This window comes from Coccinella septempunctata, chromosome 3 (assembly GCF_907165205.1).
Source record: "Coccinella septempunctata chromosome 3, icCocSept1.1, whole genome shotgun sequence".
In the NCBI taxonomy this organism is placed as follows: domain Eukaryota; kingdom Metazoa; phylum Arthropoda; class Insecta; order Coleoptera; family Coccinellidae; genus Coccinella; species Coccinella septempunctata.
Window position 1 is genome coordinate 15,247,392 of NC_058191.1, and position 19,389 is coordinate 15,266,780.

Consider the following 19,389-nt stretch of genomic DNA (forward strand, 5'->3'; position numbering starts at 1 on the left):
AGCTATGGAGAGGCTCTAATATTTTATTACTGTTCTTTATGTATTTATGGTAAAGATTAATTTTTCCTAAAAATTGGCGTACGTTCTTTTTCGTCTTTGGTGTAGGAAATTCTCGAATAGACACTAAATTATCTTTAATAGGCATTACCTGATTGTTTAGATTATATGACCCAAATATTTGATCGAGTGTTTTGCAAAATTACATTTCAAAATTTCAGTCGAAAGCCTTCATCATAAATTGCTTGCAATAGCTTCGTTAAATGAACCAAATGTTCCTCAAATGTTTTTGAGAAAATCAGAATATCGTCTAAATAATTTATACAAAATGAATGCAGATTATGTTTTCGTATAATATTACTCAATATTCGCTGAAAAATGGCGGGAGAAACCCTCAGTCCAAATGGCAAACACTTCCATTGCCAATGTCCCTGTTGAGTCACAAAAGCAGTTTTACTCCTATCTTTCTCTCTGACAGGAATGGCCCAGAATGCAGAGTTTATATCTAACGCAGTGAACCAACGACAGTTTCTTGTTTTTTGAATTATATCATCTATGAGAGGAAATGGCTGTGCCTCAGGTACTACTAGCTTATTGAGCTCCCTGAAATCTACGCATAGACGTGTTTTTTCCCCTCTTCTCTCTTAAACGCCAAAGTCACCGGAGCCGGAAATGGCGAACTAGATTCTTCAATCGGATCAGCTTTCAGTAATTCGGCTATCTGATGCTCTATCTCTAATTGATCTGGACCGGAGCACCTATAGGGTTTTTTAGAAATATATTTATTTTCCAATAATTTTATCTGAGCTTCATGATTTTGAACTCTGCCGATATCGTACTTATTTCTAGCAAAAATTGAGTCATATTTCGTCATCAATTCAAGAATTAATTTTTGTTTGTCTTTTTCTAAATGATCTAAATTTGCTTTGAACATGGAAATATCTTTATTTTCATTGAAATTCACTATAAAATGTTTTAAATTTTCTTCAGCTTTATCTAATGTAGAAATCTGGTTTTCAGATTTTTGGAATATTTCCAAATTTTCTCCCTGTATAAGTTTGAACTTTCTTATTGAATCTAGTCCTAACAACATATTGAAACAAAAATTATTATTATCTACTACAGAACCTTGAATAGAATCCTCTATGTTTCCAATTTTTGAATTTATCTTAACTGTACTGTTTATTGATTGTGCACCACCGATAGTTCTGAATATACTTTTATTTTCAAAAGTTGTTTGATTAATTTCTTTTACAATTTTTTTTATTTATGAGAGTTATATTAGAACCTGTATCATAAATACTGTAACAGTTTTCTTATTTTCTATTAGTACATTCAGTTTTATCAGTGGTGTAAGATCTAGTTTTTTTGTTCCGGAATCTCTAAATTAAGCCTTTCTTCCATTTCTAAATTATTTACAGATTTAATTTCATTCTGTCTACTTTTGTTACGACAGAGTTCAGTTGGATGAAATCGCCCTGGTTTTCCTAATCTTTCACATATAATACAATTGAAGATGGCGCCTACCTGTGTTGTTTGTTCTAATACGATAAGTCGTTCAACTGAGTATATAACATGCACGAAGAACAGTTTTCATATGTATCATTTAAATTGTGCCCAACTGGAAGTCCAGGAATATGAAAGTATGAAGAAAACGGGCCAATTAAAGGTATGGAAATGCACTTTGTGCAAAACACTCACCATAACCTCAAAATGTCCTGGAAACAATTTGCTAGAGGAGTTGATTCCTGTGATTACCACGATGATCGAATCATCCATAAGAGATAATCTGGAAAAACATCTACTTTCCGCTATCGGCGAGCTGAACAAGGAAGTCGAATCGCTCAAGAAGGAAAACTTGCAACTTAAGTCAATAGTGAAAAAACTAGAACCTCAAATCACGAATCCTATACCAACCAAGGCAATAAGGAGTACGATAGATACAGATGGCTGTCCTAAGCCCGAAAAGAAGGATAAAATTACAGAAAACACCAATTTATGGTCTACGATAGTAGAAAAACCACCCGCTCATATTAACGGTGAAAGTGAAGAAATTTCATCACCGCATACATCCGATTCTGATGGGTTTGTCCAAGTGAATAAGAAAAAAAGGAATCAAACTAAGCGGAACCGAGGTATAATTGGTACTGGAAAAACAGAAGAGATCAAGGCAATCACACAGTATTCACACGCCCACATCAGTAACCTAGATCCCCTTATCACAGAGGAAAAAATAGTCGACTATCTGAAGAAAAATGATTTCAACGTTGTGCACTGCAACAAACTACAGACGAATCGTCATGAAGAATATTCATCTTTCAAAGTTTCAGTACCGTCAATATTATTCGATAAATTGAAGGATCCCAACTTATGGCCTGAAGGGACAAGAATTAATAATTTTTTATTTCATCTTCAGAAAAATCGATCAACTACAGGAATAAACCTCAAGAACAACCGAAAAACTTAAAATTAATTCATTCGAACATACAATCCTTAAATACCAGCTATTCAAGATTGGATTATTTCATAAACAAACAAAACTGTCAATTCCTGGCTATTACCGAACACTGGTTGTCAAAAGATAAACTCTGTGCCTACAGTTTGACAAATTATAAACTCGCCTCATCATTCTGTCGGAATTATGGAGCACATGGTGGTAGTGCAATATATATATCAGAGATAACCTTATGGAACAGGTGACAGAAATGAAAAATGTAGTTCACATGAGCGTACCATATTCTTTCGAATGCGCGGCCATATCAATGGAATTAGTAAACAAAAACATTATCATTGCTTCAGTGTATAGATCCTCCAATGCTTCAAAAAGTGATGTAAATCTCTTCTTCGAGAAGTTGATAATCCTCCTACAATTGTTATCTGATATGAACGTGGACTACCTGATAGCAGGCGATTTTAATATTCATACTGAACCATCATCTAAAGATTCCAACAAATATAAATTCTCACATATCATTGAATCATTCAATGCTAAATTGCTTATGAGCACTCCTACACGAAAAATATCATGTATCGACAATATAATTACAAATCTCGACAATGTACAATCAGCCTATACAGAACAACCACACCTTTCAGATCATTTGGCACAAATTGTATCCTTCGAGCTTGTTAGTTCGCAGAAGTCATACAAATCAACAACTGTACGTACAATAAATGAGGTAGGCCTTACAATGCTTAATGAATATTTGTCAGAACTTAACTGGGAGTTTGTATATAGTATACCTCCAGAAGATGTAAATTCTCAATGGGACCAATTCATAGCTTTATATAAAGATATGTTTCAGATTTATTTTCCAACAAAAGTGATCAAATTAACACCTAAAAATAAATTCGCACCATTGAATAATCCAGAAATCAAAAGGCTTAAAAGTATATTAGATAGTTTTTATGTAATTTCAAGCAATAATACGGAACTGGAACCAGCTTATAAGAAACTTAAGTTAACATATGATGCGACAATCAAAAAAGCGAAACAGGATTTTTACTTTGAAAAATTCAACAACTCGGCAAATAAAAATAAAACAATTTGGTCACTCATCAATAACAAAACTGGTAGAAACACTAGCATAAATCAATTTGACAAGCTAGGTCCTCCCCAAGAAGTTGTAAACAATTTCAGTGATGTGTTTCGAGGTCCTGAATCACATTCTAACTTGCATTCTCCATCACATGTTAATTTTGTAAAGCGCGTGGAAAATTCATTCTATATGTTCGACGTAACTGAATCTGAAATTCATCAAGTTGTAAAAATACTTAGCAATAAAAAAAGTACAGGCCAAGACGGAATACCAATAAATGTCATAAAAAAAACTATAAACAACATAGTCCAGCCTCTTGCATATATTATTAATAATAGTTTTAAATATGGAATTTTTCCTGAAAAACTCAAAACAACTGTTATAAAACCAGCTTTCAAAAAGAATGATCCTACTGATCTACGAAATTATAGACCAATTAGTTTACTTGACAGTTTCTCGAAAATATTTGAAAAAGTTCTATACAATAGACTATATAGTTTCTTCAGGAAGTTTGGTGTGCTCAATAGTCAGCAACACGGTTTCATTCCCGGTTAAAGCACTGAAACGGCCATTTACAAACTCATTGAGACATTGACTGAGGGTTTGGAGGGAGATGATATATTGTTGGGGTATTTCATTGACTTCTCCAAGGCTTTTGACTCGGTTATTCATGAGGTACTCATAACGAAGCTCGAAATCTATGGCATTAGAGATAGACAGCTGGATTTAATTAAAAGTTATTTGCGAGGACGCTTTCAATATGTTGAGTTGAACGTAAATGGAATCGACTATAGATCCACCATAACGGAAATAATAAGAGGTGTGATTCAGGGCAGCATTCTGGGTCCATTATTTTACCTTATTTATGTGAATGATATGCCAGAAGTAATTCCTCGATTGTATGATTTCTTCTTTAATTACTCGGATGACACCAATATCATACTTCGCCAGAAAATTCTGGCGGCCCTACAGGAATTTCTAAATGCCACATCCGAGTCAATTGAGCGATGGTGTCTGTCGCATAATCTTACCCTCAATGATAACAAAACCGAGTTGGTCCTTTTTTCTCACAAACTAAGAAAATCCGAAAACTTATCGATTACTCTCAATGGTAAGCCAGTTGAGCTGAAAGATCATACCAAATTCCTTCGTATAACCATCGACAAACACCTTGAGTGGGCCGAACACATTCGTGAACTTCAGGGAAAACTGAACAAGGTAGTATACACACTGCGTGTACTGCGCACTGAGTTTACTGTCGAATTTCTTATGGCAGTTTATTTTTCCAACTTCCAGTCCCTTTTAAGTTATGGCGTTATGTTCTGGGGAAATAGCCCACACGCTTTATCTATATTCAGAATACAGAAATTCGCCATTAGAAGTATATTCAAGATGAAGTATAGGGAGACCTGTAGAGGTGCATTCAAAAAAAACAATATACTTACTTTACCTGCCCTTTATATATTTAAATGCCTACAATTTGTGTATAAACAGCCACAATATTTCACAAAGTTCGAAAAGACCCGTTCTTCAGACTATCAAAAACACAGAACGGTCAGAATTACTGGGCCTATAAATTTTACAATAAACTGCCTTATACAGTCAGAAGCCAAAAAAATCAGTTCAGTTCTAATATTAAACAATACCTTATTGAAAATTGTTTCTATTCCATAGAAGAATTCCTTGCTAAGCAAATGTAATAATGACGAATGTAAATCCAAGGATAATAGCATGAATAAACATTATTATTATGACTTTAGCCTTGCGGCTTTCACACTCCTCTCCAGAGGAAAATTCACTTATCCCAGATATCTGAGATATCAAAAGGATTAAGCTCTGTTGGAGCCCTTTCCAGGTTTTCGGGCTCGTGGTGGTGGTGGGGTTCGGTTCGCTCCTCGGCTTCCTGCTGTAGGTTGGATTCCTGCTCCACCCGCACTTCCTGTCGGAGCAGACGGTGTTCCTCTGCATTCCCCATGTACTTGCGTACAGTTCTCGCCGTTCCGAGCAGTACCGCCTTCTGCATGTCTTTATAAATATTTTCGTCCAACTGAAGTTTTCTCAAGTTCTCCAGTAGTTTCTTCGGTATCACGCCTGTAGATGAAATGACAATAGGGATGGTCTTTATATCTTTCAGCTTCCACTGTCTTCTGGTTTGTTCCTCGAGATCTCTGTATTTCGAAATTTTTTCAGTGTGCCTATCTAGAAGATTGGTATTATTTGGAATTGCCACGTCTATGAATAGTGCTCCTCTGTCCTCATCCTTATTGAGCAATATGAGGTCTGGTCTATTGTGGGTTATTTTTCGGTCTGTGAGAACCGTGCGATCCCAGTAGAGCTTGTGATGTTCGTTTTCCAGCACAGCATCCGGATGGTAATTGTAATAAGGCACCTTTTTCGAAGCTAGAAGTTGGTGTTTTAGTGCCAATTCTTGGTGAAGAATCTTGGCAACAGCATCATGTCTATTTTTGTACTCCGTGCCCGCGAACTTCTGACATCCCCCGGTGATGTGCTGGATAGTTTCATGTGTCGCACAGCCATAACGACAGCTATCGTCCGCCACTGAGGCATCCTTGGCGATGTATCTCATGTAATTTCTTGTTGGAATCACCTGATCCTGGATGGCGAGCATGAAGCCCTCTGTCTCAGGAAACAACCTTCCGGAAGTCAGCCAGTAGTTCGACGCAGATATGTCGACGTAATCATGGTTGACCTCATTCTGGTGCCTCCCATGCAAAGGTTTGCCAATCAGTTTCTGCATTTTACTTTCTGCAGAGTGTTCGACGGTTTCCAAGTGATCCTGGTGTAGCTTTAACGGTGTAGATGTATCAGCAACACAAACTACTCGATGGAGTTCTGACAAAGCTGCCTTGCTCAAGAAATAGTTTCGAAGTCCTTCAATTTCCTGGGACATACGGTTGGACAAATCAACAATTCCTCTATCCCCAAGATGTCGTGGCAGCTCTGTCCGTTCTATTGAGCTTTTGGGGTGATGTTTATTGTGTTTAGTCAGCATCGTCCTTATTTTTCTCTGTAAAGCTGCTAAATCGGTGGTCGTCCAAGAGATAATACCAAATGAATAGCTCAGCGCCGAGCAAGCGTAGGTGTTAATCGCTTTTATCAGATTCTTGCTGTTAAGACCAGTTCTCATTATCCTCCTCAATCTTCGGGTAAACTCCTCCGTTAATTCTTTTTTCATCTGAGTCTGATTGATTTTTCTTGCCTGTTTTATGCCTAGATACTTGTATGTGTCTCCTTCCTTTAATGCTTCAATTTCTGCACCTTCCTTGAGTTTGAACGTACCATCTTCTATTTTCCCTCTCGTTATGTTTAGCAGTCGACATTTTTCTAGTCCAAACTTCATTTTGATGTCTTCCGAGAATCCTTCCACCATTTTCAGCATCAGTTGCATTTGTTTTTTGGTAGATGCGAAGAGTTTCAAATCGTCCATGTAAAGGAGATGATTCAGTTTCATCATAGTTCTACTGCCGCTCTTGATGGAAAATCCGTAGTCCGTAGAATTCAATCTATGAGACAAGGGATTCAGGGCCATGCAGAACCACAGAGGGCTCAGCGAGTCTCCTTGGAAAATTCCGCGTCTTATTGGAATAGGTCCTGTTGTAATGGAGCAATCTGCTGCTTTCATTTGGAGACTAGTACGCCAGGTTGACATGGCGTTTTTCAGGAACTTAACAATATTGGGATCCACCTTGTAAATCTTCAAGATCGTCAAGAGCCATTCGTGAGGTATAGAATCGAATGCTTTTTTGTAGTCTATGTAGGCAGCGTAAAGATTCCTTCGCTTGGAGAACGCTTGATTGCAGATAACTGAATCTATTATTAGTTGTTCCTTGCACCCTCGGCTGTCTTTGGTGCATCCTTCCTGTTGCATGGCGATGATGTTATTTCTTTCGCAATGGTTGTGAATTCGGTTTGATATGCACGATGTGATTAATTTGTACATCGTTGGAAGACATGTGATCGGTCGGTACTTGGATGGGTCTTCTGTATTCCTTTGGTCTTTAGGTAACAGGTATGTTGTGCCATGTGTAAGGAATACTGGCATTCTTTCAGGATTTTCAATGACATCATTTATTGCGGAGGTCAATTTGTCATGCATGATCCAAAGTTTCTTGATCCAGAAGTTCTGTAATCCATCAGGCCCAGGTGCTTTCCAGTTGTGCAGTCCTCTGATAGCTGATTTTACTTCTTCAATCGTGATCATGTCATGCTGCATCGGCTCATATTTTATAGCTTCAGATTTTTCATCTTCAATCCATCCGGTATCTCCATTGAACTGAGGTTTTGTTGATAATTGTTCGGTCCAGAATTGTTCAATGGCTTCCTTTGGTGGTAACTTTCCATTTTCTCCATCGACGATGTGAGTGACCGGTAGAAAGATTCTTCCGACTTTTCGAATGAATTATTGTCTCTTTTCCGGCTATAATTGCTTTTATATCTCCTCAAGCGTTCTGCATACAGACTTAATTTTTGCTTCAGAGTGTCGAGGCAATGGTGAGCTGTAGCATTCTCCGTCTCTCGTTCTGTGTGTGTCCTGTTTCTATCCATGATCTCTTTGGCAGCTTTCACAACCTTTCTTCCTCGATTCCCGTTCAAGTACTCCGTCAGTCGTCCAATGTCTCTTCTTAGCCTTTTTGTTTTGTGTTGAAGACGTTTCTGCCATGCTGGCGCGTGTAATTTGTGTAATTTTGGACCATCGTTGTTCGTTCGGCGAATTTTTGCCCCCATGATTTTCGCTGTCGTCAGCGCTGCACAGTGAAAAACTAGATGCAGATATTCCAATGAACTTCCGTTCTGTAGGTATTCAGGTAAAACGTCCTTATTCAAGATGTCGATTATAAGTGACAGTTTTTTGGATGTATTGAGTCGTGGAGGTGCTACTCGATGAAGAGGATCTGTTCCTTCCAGTTCGGCAAAGTATCTCCTCATGTCAGAGTCAACTTGTCGGTGGAGCTCTTCCCTATCGTCCTGGTGTTCAGGCTCATTTGCTTTGCAAGAAGGACTTTCAGTATCAATGTCTTCTGGGTGTTGTTGCCCAGGTATGTGAACTTCATCAGAGGTGTTGGTGTTATTCTCCATTGCTAGCGGACGCTGAAGTTCTCGTTTAATTGCGTCGATTCGGGCTGTTGGTACTAGTTCATTTCTCAGAATTACGCGGTACTGGTCTGCCACTCGTTGTTCAGTGACATTGACATTTGGGTAGGCAATGCAGAATTCCTCATGGAGCCTTTTCCTATAGTTGTTCGTGTTCTGCCCTAGTCCCGTGATGGAGTTATATATGCGCACAATAGTTTCATTCATGGACGTTGTCCACTTCATGCGCTTTCTCACTAACCCCGCTTGGGTGAGCACTGGCTGAATATCCTGCGCAGCACCTTCAGCGGTTCGAGTCGGCAATTGAATTGGACTCGTTGGTTGCTGTTGTTGCTTTGGAGCTGTAGCTTGTTTTGCAGCAGGAGCCCGCTTCCTCAACATCCTGCCACCGACGTCCCGAATGCTGTCATGTCCAGCGCCGGCTCCAGACATGCCCTGACGATCCCCAGGCAGCGACTTGTTTCCGAGGCTTCTCGTAATCACCATTTTCATGGGTTTGTGCTCCCCTTTCTCGGTTTGGGTGAGGGGTAGAGAAATGAGAGCAGATTATTATTATTATTATTATTATTATTATTATTTAACACAAGGAACGACTACTTCATTTATCCTCAGCATAACCTCTCTTCCACCGAAAAATCTTGTACTTATATGTGTATCAAACTGTACAACGCACTGCCAAGACGCATAAGGGAGATTGATAAATTCAAAAAATTTCGCAGAGAGATTCATGAACTCTTAATACAGCAGGAACCCTACACCATACTTGATTTTTTGTCAGGAATGAGTCAAACTTAAGCATAATCACTCTTGTGTATTTTCTGTTTTTGACATTTCCCATTTTCATTGTGAATGATGTAACGATGATGTTTGTGAATAAAGTTATTATTATATTATTATTATATTATATTATATAAGGTTTTTTTTCTACACTATTTACATTAGAATTTGCAGGAACACTTTTAACAGTAACTTTTTGGGGTTTTCTATTAACTAATGACTCTAGTTTTCGAAGGTAACTCATTAAATTCTCTGTTGTATTTATCTCCGCTTTATCTATTCTGTCTTGAACATAAATGGGTAATCCTACTACTATAGAATAAATCCTAGTCTTAATAGACATTTCTGGATCAACTTCTAGAAGAAGTTTTTCCTTCTTTAATGCATAGTCTAATAAGGAACCCCATAAAAATTTATAACCAAATGCCATCCTGACGTTAATCCAACCCTTGTCTGTAAAAGTTTCTAAAAATGACTCACGGTAGGCAATCCAGGTTCCAACTGAAGATAATTTCACATGGGTCCCTGAAAACCACTCATTCCCATTTTCTACCAGAAATAATCGGAGTACTTCGATCTTCTTTTCATCCGACACAATCCCATGGCGATCACATTCAAGTTCAAAATTTTGTAACCAATAAGAAATGGATCACGCCTTCAACAGTAAGGCAGGTAAATAATAAACAAATTAATTCAGATGCATAACATCCGCAGATAATTAAATCAACGAATGTTACGATCTAAATCGAACTAACAAACTACCATCGCTCGAAGTATTACCAGAATTTTCATTTCGTCGACAGTTCGATTTAGATCGTAACATTCGTTGATTTAATTATCTGCGGATGTTATGCATCTGAATTAATTTGTTTATTTGTAACCAATATTCAGCATTCTGTGACTTTCCTTTGAAAACCTCCAACACAAAAGATCTAGTAGCAGCACCTAAATAAATTGTCTTCTGCTGTAAGCCGGTAATGAATTGTTTGAATTCGCTTATAGAATCATTCTCTAGTTCTTCACTCTTATCCATTTGAAACTCCTCCAGTGTGTAATCCTTGAATATAAAATTACGATCGTTATCCATATACAAAGGTACTATGTTAGGAGGCAAAGAAATTTTCATATTTCTGAACTGGTTTCTTTTCTTCAGCGATGAACATGTTCTCCTCACTGTTTGGAGTTGGCTAAGTTATGTATGTTGGTCTATTTCTTGATACTCATACGGAAATGCATAAGTTTTAGGATCATTTATTTCTGCTATCGATAATATCCTGATTTTCATCGTTTTCCCATCTGGTTCTGTTTTTAACACGAGGTGAAGGTTAACCTGCACAGGTGTTTCCATCGTGACAATTGTTTCGATTTATAATTTTCTTCCTCTGATATTAAATGAAGGCTTGGATCGATGCTCTATAAGAATTTTATTAATTTTCTGGAAGTATACAGTAATAAAACAATAATCTTACCTATAAGAATCGAAACAACAAGCCAATACTCTATCTTCTAATCTATATCTTGTCATTAACTATGACACATGAATTCTAAATTACAGAACAATCAACCCAATATTTTTAATCATAGAACATCAATAAAATCATCAGAAAATAATTCCAAATTATTTTACAAGTTATATTGCATTATTATCATTTGAGTTGCTTGGTTGTTGGAAGCTAGCTTGGTTCTTATATTTCTTTCATATTGCACATTTCATATTTCTTTGAAATTATTCAAAGTGTTTATGGCCTTGTTGTGTACATAATTAGTGCTTTTTCATCAGAATTGCTTTGTATATGATAGTTTGTCGTATCTCGTTAAGTATCTACTCGCTTGTGCAAATTTCTTTTTAATATAGATGCATTGCTGACTGAACAGGCCACTTTACATGGCAGAATTGATCGTACCTATAGTAACTTTAAGAAAGATGGAGCTGGCAAGATGAATGTGAGTAATTGCAAAACAAGAATTCAAAATTTGGAAAAATTGTGGACTACCTTCGAATCTAATCATTATGCTCTGCTCCGTCTGGAATCGGCTGAAACAAAAAGTATCCCATATTTCAAAGACAATTATTTCGATGTAACTGAGGAACTGTATTTGCGAAGAAAAATTGAATTTCAAACCTTATTGGATTCGCAACCAGAGACTTCGAAGTCGGGTAGTTCCCGGGTTTCAAGCGGTCCAAATGCTAGCAGGCCGATGAAATGGAAAGACTAGAATTTCCTTGCCCACCTTCAGTGGTGACTTTTGCGGGTGGGAGTCATTCAGAGACTTGTTCACTACTTAAGTTATTAAGAAACAAAATATCTCAAATGTTACAAAGCTTCACCATTTGAAAACCAGCTTATGGGGAGATGCCAAGCGTTTAATAGACAGTTTTGCTATCACCTAAGTAACTTTGAGTTAGATTTCGATTGAAATTTATTCTGGGAGGATTCTGCATCTCTCCATGAACTGTTTAGGGTTTTCACTCCCAATCTCTGAAACAAAATCAATTAAAAATGAATTCAACGATTTGCTCCTGCGTAAATTCTTGCACTAATTTGTCAGGAGCACATTTACTAGAAAAAATTGTTGCCTGACAATGAACTGAAAATAAATAACGTTGAAATTATAATTCTAAGTTGTAACGTTTCGGAGTCTATATCAGACTCCTTCATCGGACGAAAAATCTATTTTTGAAAATCTTCTGAATTGTGGCTTTTGTTTGACATTAATTGTCAACACACAGAAACAGAGACTGCATAGAAACGTTGATTCATTTAATTTTGAAATTACCGGATGACAGTTCCTTCTTTAGTAAATTGATCGAAATATGATCTATTCCTACCGAACAATTTGCCAAATTATTATCTTGATCTAATAGAATACACGTAGACTCTTTAATTTTTCGTTTAAAATGGTCTGGTTCCGTCATTAAAATTTTAGTATTGTTCCTATCCATCATGTGGTCTCCCGTATTAGAACAAAAATGTGATCTGCGATTTGTGATCGATAAATTTCTCTATTTTTAATATTATTTTTATGTTCGCGTTTTCTTATTTCTAGAGGTCTGGACGTTTCACCTGTATAAGTTTTACCACAAATACAGGGTATGTTGTAAATACAATTTTTTGATTTTTGTTAGCCTGGAATACTCTCAAGGACAGATACGAAAATAAGCGCAGGCTAGTTCCATCTTACCTTAATGCTATTTTTGCTGTCAAATCTGTGATAAATTTAGAGGGTATTGTGCTTAATATCATTCAGATACGAATTCTGGAAGTCAACTTGTTTTATTTCTATAAGTGGGTACCATACATGCGTGTGTCCCGCGTGTGCGCGAGTACATGCGCCATATAACAGTTTATTATAATATGTACAGTACAGTCTGGTCTATAAAATCCTAACACCTTCACCCTTATTTAATATACATCTCATTTATATTAAACAAGTATCTATATACGTTTTATATACATAAATCATCAATTTCACTTACAAATAGGCCGAGGCCTCAAATTGTACGTTTTGACATTTTCATTATTTGGTGTTGATTCGAATCGTACCTTTGAATCTTCACCGTTTTCATTATCATTTTGTATATCCAAAGTAATTTCATTATTTGAATCTGAATTGACATAGTCTTCGTCCTTAACGAATTTTTCTTCGAAATTTTGTGAAATACTCCCCTCTGATGAAGGTAAATGAACTGGGTGAATTAATTTCTTTATCTGATCAATATGTTTTTTAGATATTTTACCATCATCAGAAGACTTTACTTCATATAAAACATTTCCTTTTTTATTTATGATTTTGCCTTTCTTCCACACTAGTTTATTTTGAATTGAAAAGTCTTTGAAAGCGACAATATCACCAATATTACATTCTCTATACTTTCCCCCATAAGTTAGGGTTTGATAATCTCTTTTTGATTCGAATAAAGTGGTTTTATTTGGTATCGAACTATCTAGTCTACCTTTCAAATTTCGACCAAACATTAATTTAGCTGGACTATATCCTGTTGTAGAATGCTGGACGTTTCTATAATCAAATAGAAATCTTTGAAGAAAAGTTCGTATATTTTGTTTTTCCGTGTATGCCTTCTTAATGGCTCTTTTAATTGTTTTGACGGCGTTTTCTGCTGCGCCATTACTAGAAGGATGATACGGTGGTGGATACAATTGCCGAATACCGTTCATTTGTAGATAATTTTTTAATTCCTCTGAACTAAAAGGAGGTCCATTGTCAGAAACTAACGTGTCAGGCAAACCAAATCGGGAAAAAATGGTTCTTAGATTATTTATGACACAAAAAGCGGTTGTCGATTTCATTTCGATGACTTCTATCCATTTTGAATAGGAGTCGACAATTACTAAATATTTACTATTAAATATGGGACCAACAAAATCGATGTGAATTCTAGACCACGGTTTGTTCGTATTTGGCCAAGATGATAGAATTGACTTTTCGGGGTTGTCACTGACCCTGATACATATATCACAATCTGTACACATTTTTACGATATCCGAGTCTATGTTCGGCCAATAAACATATGAGCGAGCAATAGATTTACATTTATTCATACCTCAATGCGTCGTATGAATTTCTTTTAAAATATTTTTCTGTAAAACCTTGGGTACAACTACACGGTAACCCCATAAAATACACCCTTGATCTACATTCAATTGGTCTTTCTAATCCCATAATAATTTTATATTTTCATCGACATTTTCTTTTGGCCAACCATGTAGACAGTATCTCAAAATTTTATTTAAAATTTGATCCTTTTTTGTTTTTTTAGCTATGACCTTCCAATCTATCATTAAACCTTCATTCAAATAAAACATATGAGTGAGATCATATTTTTCGTTATTTTGACATTTAGAGGGTAAACGAGATAACGCGTCAGCAATGCAATTTTCATTAGATTTAATATATCTGATTTGGAAATTGTAAGTGGAAAGAATTACACTCCATCTTTGTAATCGACTCGCGGCAAAAATAGGTATTCCTTTTTTATTTCCAAAAATACTGATTAATGGCTTATGATCAGTTAGAAGAGTGAATTGCTTACCAAAAATATATTGGTGAAATTTCTTCACACCAAAGACAATCGATAAAGCTTCCTTATCTATTTGACTGTATTTTCTTTCTGCTACATTCAATGACCGTGAAGCAAAAGCTATAGGCTTAGAATATCCTTCTTGAAATTCGTGAGATAACACCGCTGCTATTCCATAAGATGAAGCATCGCAGGCTAAAATCAATGGTAACTTTTCGTTATAATGCGTCAAAATTGGAGAAGACGTTAATTCACCCTTGATATTTTGAAATGCTGCTTGTTGCGATTTACCCCATTTGAATTCACTATCATTTTTCAACAATTTATATAATGGTGCTAATTTTTGTGAAATGTTATAGATGAACTTAGAATAGTAGTTAACCAGTCCCAAGAAGGCCCTTAATTCTTTAATATTCGAGGGAGCTCTGGCATTATTTATGGCCTCAATTTTCTTTGGACAAGTGTGAATTCCAAATTCATCAACAACAAAACCTAAATAGCTTACTGACTTTTGAAAGAAATTGCATTTGTCCATTCGTATTTTTAAACCATATTCATTTAATATCGAAAATACCTCCATCAATACCTCATAATGTTCTTCCTTAGTTTCAGTTGCTATCAGAATATCGTCTATAAAAATAATTACGTTTTTCAAACCTTTAAAGATACCTTCTATTGTTCTTTGAAAAATTCCAGCAATTGAAGAAACTCCATAAGGTAAACGATTGAATTTAAATAAACCCTTATGAGTATTTATCACAACTAATTCTTTCGATTCGTCATCTAGTTCTATTTGGGCATATGCTTGTGCAAAATCTAATTTAGTGAAAAAGCAACAATTTTCAAGAGAAGCCAATAAATCGTCAATCTTTGGCACCGGGATTTATCTATTTGTAAAAACGGATTTAAAGTGACCTTGAAATCACTACAAATTCTAATTTGGCCATTTCTTTTCAAAAGTGGGACAATAGGAGTTAGCCATTCACTGTAATGTACGGGAGTTAATATACCTTGCTCAACTAGAGAATCTAATTCTTATTCAACTTTACTTTTTAATGCAAAAGGTAATGACCTTGATTTGAGAAAAACCGGTTTAGTATTAGGTTTCAAATATAATTTAACTTTAGCAGCAGCGGAATATCCTAATTTATCTTCGAATACCTTTGGAAATTTAGATTCTAAGATTTCTGAAATGTTCTTCGATTCACTTTCAATTGAATTTAAATTTAATACTTGATCGATTGAAATGTCCAACATTCTCAACCAATTTCTCCCTAATAATGGAGGTCCTCCTCCAGGCATGACGTATAATTTCAAATTTTGTTTAAAAATATTTCCTCTTTGCACGTCTACCTCAAGAAAACCGAATGATTTAATTTCCGATCCGACATAAGATTTGAATTTAGTATCAGAAGTGTTTATTTGGATATCAGGAAAGTTATTTTTGTAAAACTCCTCAGATATAGCTGAGATGGCTGACCCTGTATCGATTTCCATTTCTATTATTTTTGAATTTACTACAATTTTCAGTTTAATAGGATTATCTTTCTCATTTTTAATTTTGAACAAATTTTCTTCAAAATGGAGATCATCATCAGTGTCATCATCATCATGCTTACCATTGGTCTCAACGTAATTGTTGGAATGTACGTTATATTTTTGCCGGCACAATGCACTCACATGACCCGATTTCTTGCACTTATGACACTGGGCAGCTCGAAAGTAACACTTCTCGGACACATGATTCGATTTTCCACAATGGCGGCACTTCCTTTGATTTCCTGGTGTACCATGTGCTTTGGCCGTTGCAAATTGCTTCTTCACGTCTGGCTTCCTCCAAAATGGCCGCTCCTTAGTTGGACGCTGATGATTTATTTTATTTATCTCGCTCCTTTCCATGAGGCCAGCGTTCTTCTCGGCTGCTTCCATACTAGTGGCTATTTGAACTGCGGATTGATATGACAGCGAAGATTCTGCAAATAGTCTTTGTCGAACTATTTCGTTTCTCAATCCGAATACCAGCTGGTCTCGTAAATTAGTTTCCAGTGTACTCTCAAAATTGCAGGTTTTCGCCAAATTCTTGAGGTTTGCGATGTAGTCCCCAACGGATTCTTCTGCTTTTTGCATGCGTTGACGGAATTTGTAAGGCTCAGCCATTTCTGATGCCTTTGGCTCCAGATGATCCTTCATAATTTTTACGAGTTCTTCGAACGATTTCTCTTCAGGAGTTTTTGGTGCACATAAATCAGTCATGAGTTCGAAGGTTTCATCCCCCACAACTGTGATCAGCATCGCCGTTTTCAATTTATCGTCCACTTCATTTACTTTAAAGTATTGGTTAATACGTGAAATATGTGTACTCCACCTTTTCTCCGCCAATTTGAATTCTTCAATTCTTCCGATTGACATTTTAGATTTAGATTTAACTATTTAATAATGTGAAATTTAGGTTTTTCCCCGTCGCCACTGTGATAAATTTAGAGGGTATTGTGGGTAATATCATTCAGATACGAATTCTGGAAGTCAACTTGTTTTATTTCTATAAGTGGGTACCATACATGCGTGTGTCCCGCGTGTGCGCGAGTACATGCGCATTTAACAGTTTATTATAATATGTACAGTACAGTCTGGTCTATAATATCCTAACAAAATCAATGAGAAAGGAAGCATCTACCGAGATTAAGAGACTTTTATCTGAAACTACTCCTCTAGCTTCTCTTAGAGCTCTCAAGCGCCCGGGATGATATTTTAGTTCACTTGGTGGTGTCGTTATTGGTAGCTGAAACTAGAAAGCATTGGGAAAATCACATTGGGAACAATTCGGCTCCTTTTGAACCTCCCAGTTTCAATTTCTTGTCTGGTTTCCTCGAAAGTCAAATTTCCATTCTGGAAGCGTTAGAAGATACTTCTCATAAAAACAGTCCAAAATTTATTTCAGTTAGATTATCATCGAAGTGCAGAAGTGGTGGAAATTCATGGTTTTGCAGATGCCAGTAAGACTGCTTACTCAGCTGTCACTTACTTTCGTGTGATCTTTGAGAACCAAGTAAAAGTTCACATTCTGCAGGCTAAAACTAAGGTATTTCCGGTAAAGCCTATGCACACTATTCCAAAGTTAGAGTTATGTGCAGCTACACTACTTGCAAAACTTGTCAAAAAGGTACAAAGGGCACTCTCAATAGAGAAATGCAGTGTACATCTGTGGACTGATTCCACTGATGTGCTTTGCTGGTTAAAGAAGCACTCTTCACATTGGCCTGTATTTGTCGCTAATCGCTGCTCCAAAATCCATTCACAGTGTCCTCATGCCACATGGAGACATGCCAAGTCCCATGAAAACCCTGCCGACTGTGCTTCTAGAGGAATTAGTGCTCAAGCGTTGATAGATCATGAGCTCTGGTGGGCAGGCCCACCTTGGTTACACAAATTTCATTATCATTTAGTGTCGAATCAGACAGCAATTCTGAAAGAGATAATGCGAATGCTCTTGTTGTTTCATGTAAGAGTGATGTTCCTCAAACTTGGAGTGTACATGAGAATTACTCTTCGCTGCCCAGGTTGGTTCGAACTCTGTGCTATGTGCTGCGTTTTATATGCATCACTTCCAACAAGGTACCATCATTGAAGGCTCGATTGACTTTAAATTACTGTGAATAGTTTTCTTTCAGCGAAACTGTTTACTCTTCTCCTAAATTAACCACTGACGAACTCACTAGATCTCGACTTACATGTGTTTACATTGTTCAACGCACCTTTTCCGATCAAGAATTGAACTTTCTTTCAAGAAACCAACAACTCTCTAAGTCCAACTCCCTCACTAAACTTGACCCTTTTATTCACGAAGGATTATTGAGAGTAAATGGCCGCTTACATAACGCTAATTTGAACTCAGAAGAAAAACATCCGTTGATAATACCGTTTGATAGTTACTTCACTTTGCTTCTTATTAGAAATTCCCATGCTAAATCTTTGCACGGTGGTTTGAAGCTAACCATCAGTAGTTTGAGGCAGGAATATTGGATTATTCGCTGCAGACAGCTAGTAAAAAAGGTGATAAGAGAATGTACAACCTGCATCCAATATCGTGGTACTGTTAGTTACCAGAAGCTTGGTGCATTGCCTTCCTTCCGAACAAAACCTTCCAGGCCGTTTTCAAAGTCTGGTGTTGATTATGCCGGCCCATATCTCATAAGGTCCTCCAAGGGTAGGGGTAAGACTGCGTCAAACGATTATATTGCTGTGTTCATTTGTGTGTGCACGAAGGCCGTACACCTCGAATTGGTGTCCGGTTATAGTAGTACCGATTTCATTGCTGCTTTTTGTCGGTTTACTTCAAGGCGAGGTCATTGCACAGATCTCTATAGTGATCAAGGAACTACGTTCATTGGCGATGACAAAGAGCTCAAGGAGCTGTATGAAAAATCATCGTTCTCCATCGAAGACATCACCAAGAAACTCAGTGATGAATCCACGCAATGGCATTTTAACACACCTGCTGCCCCCCATTTTGGTGGCATTTGGGAGGCTGCGGTTAAGTCTACCAAACACCACTTACGTGTTTGGTGTGATCCGATAAACTAGTTAGAGTTTTAAAGATACGTACTGCTTCGACTGAGCTAGTAAGACCTATAACTAAGCTTGTACTGCTTTGTAAAGATGCTTGTTAAGGTTATATTCACATTTATGTACTTCTGTATGTTGCATTTTCTTGTCACGCCAGTTCTTTTAAATCTATCATTTTATAAAATAAAATGAAGTGGGTGGTAATGTTTGAGCCACTCTGTATAGCATTTCTCTTTTCTGTGTTTCTCTTTTTGTCTACCAAACACCACTTACGTCGTGTTGTGGGAAGTCGCACACTTACGTTCGAGGAGTTTTACACTCTTTTGACTCAGATCGAGGCCTGTTTGAACTCTCGTCCAC

General features: G+C 36.8%; 2 protein-coding genes across 2 annotated transcripts; one reads left to right on the forward strand and one right to left on the reverse strand.

The window, feature by feature from the left end:
* Positions 1–9,549: 9,549 nt before the first annotated feature.
* Positions 9,550–10,512, reverse strand: LOC123310271. The gene is made up of 2 exons (XM_044893740.1): positions 10,307–10,512; positions 9,550–10,060 (listed from the first exon to the last, which is right to left on the reverse strand). The coding sequence occupies exons 1-2, from the start codon at positions 10,510–10,512 to the stop codon at positions 9,550–9,552; spliced, it is 717 nt and encodes a 238-aa protein (XP_044749675.1).
* A 7,462-nt stretch (positions 10,513–17,974) lies between these two features.
* On the forward strand, positions 17,975–19,047 carry LOC123310272. Its single transcript, XM_044893741.1, has 2 exons — positions 17,975–18,023; positions 18,311–19,047. The coding sequence occupies exons 1-2, from the start codon at positions 17,975–17,977 to the stop codon at positions 19,045–19,047; spliced, it is 786 nt and encodes a 261-aa protein (XP_044749676.1).
* Positions 19,048–19,389: the final 342 nt, after the last annotated feature.

What these genes read in the sequence shown, in the direction of transcription:
- LOC123310271 (XM_044893740.1), bottom strand. Translation starts at nt 10,512, where the DNA reads ATGGATAACGATCGTAATTTTATATTCAAGGATTACACACTGGAGGAG. An exon ending in TCACAGAATGCTGAATATTG is followed by an intron (nt 10,061 to 10,306) that starts GTTACAAATAAA and finishes CATTTCTTATTG; the next exon opens with GTTACAAAATTTTGAACTTG.
- LOC123310272 (XM_044893741.1), top strand. Translation starts at nt 17,975, where the DNA reads ATGTTCCTCAAACTTGGAGTGTACATGAGAATTACTCTTCGCTGCCCA. An exon ending in AATTACTCTTCGCTGCCCAG is followed by an intron (nt 18,024 to 18,310) that starts GTTGGTTCGAAC and finishes TTATTCACGAAG; the next exon opens with GATTATTGAGAGTAAATGGC.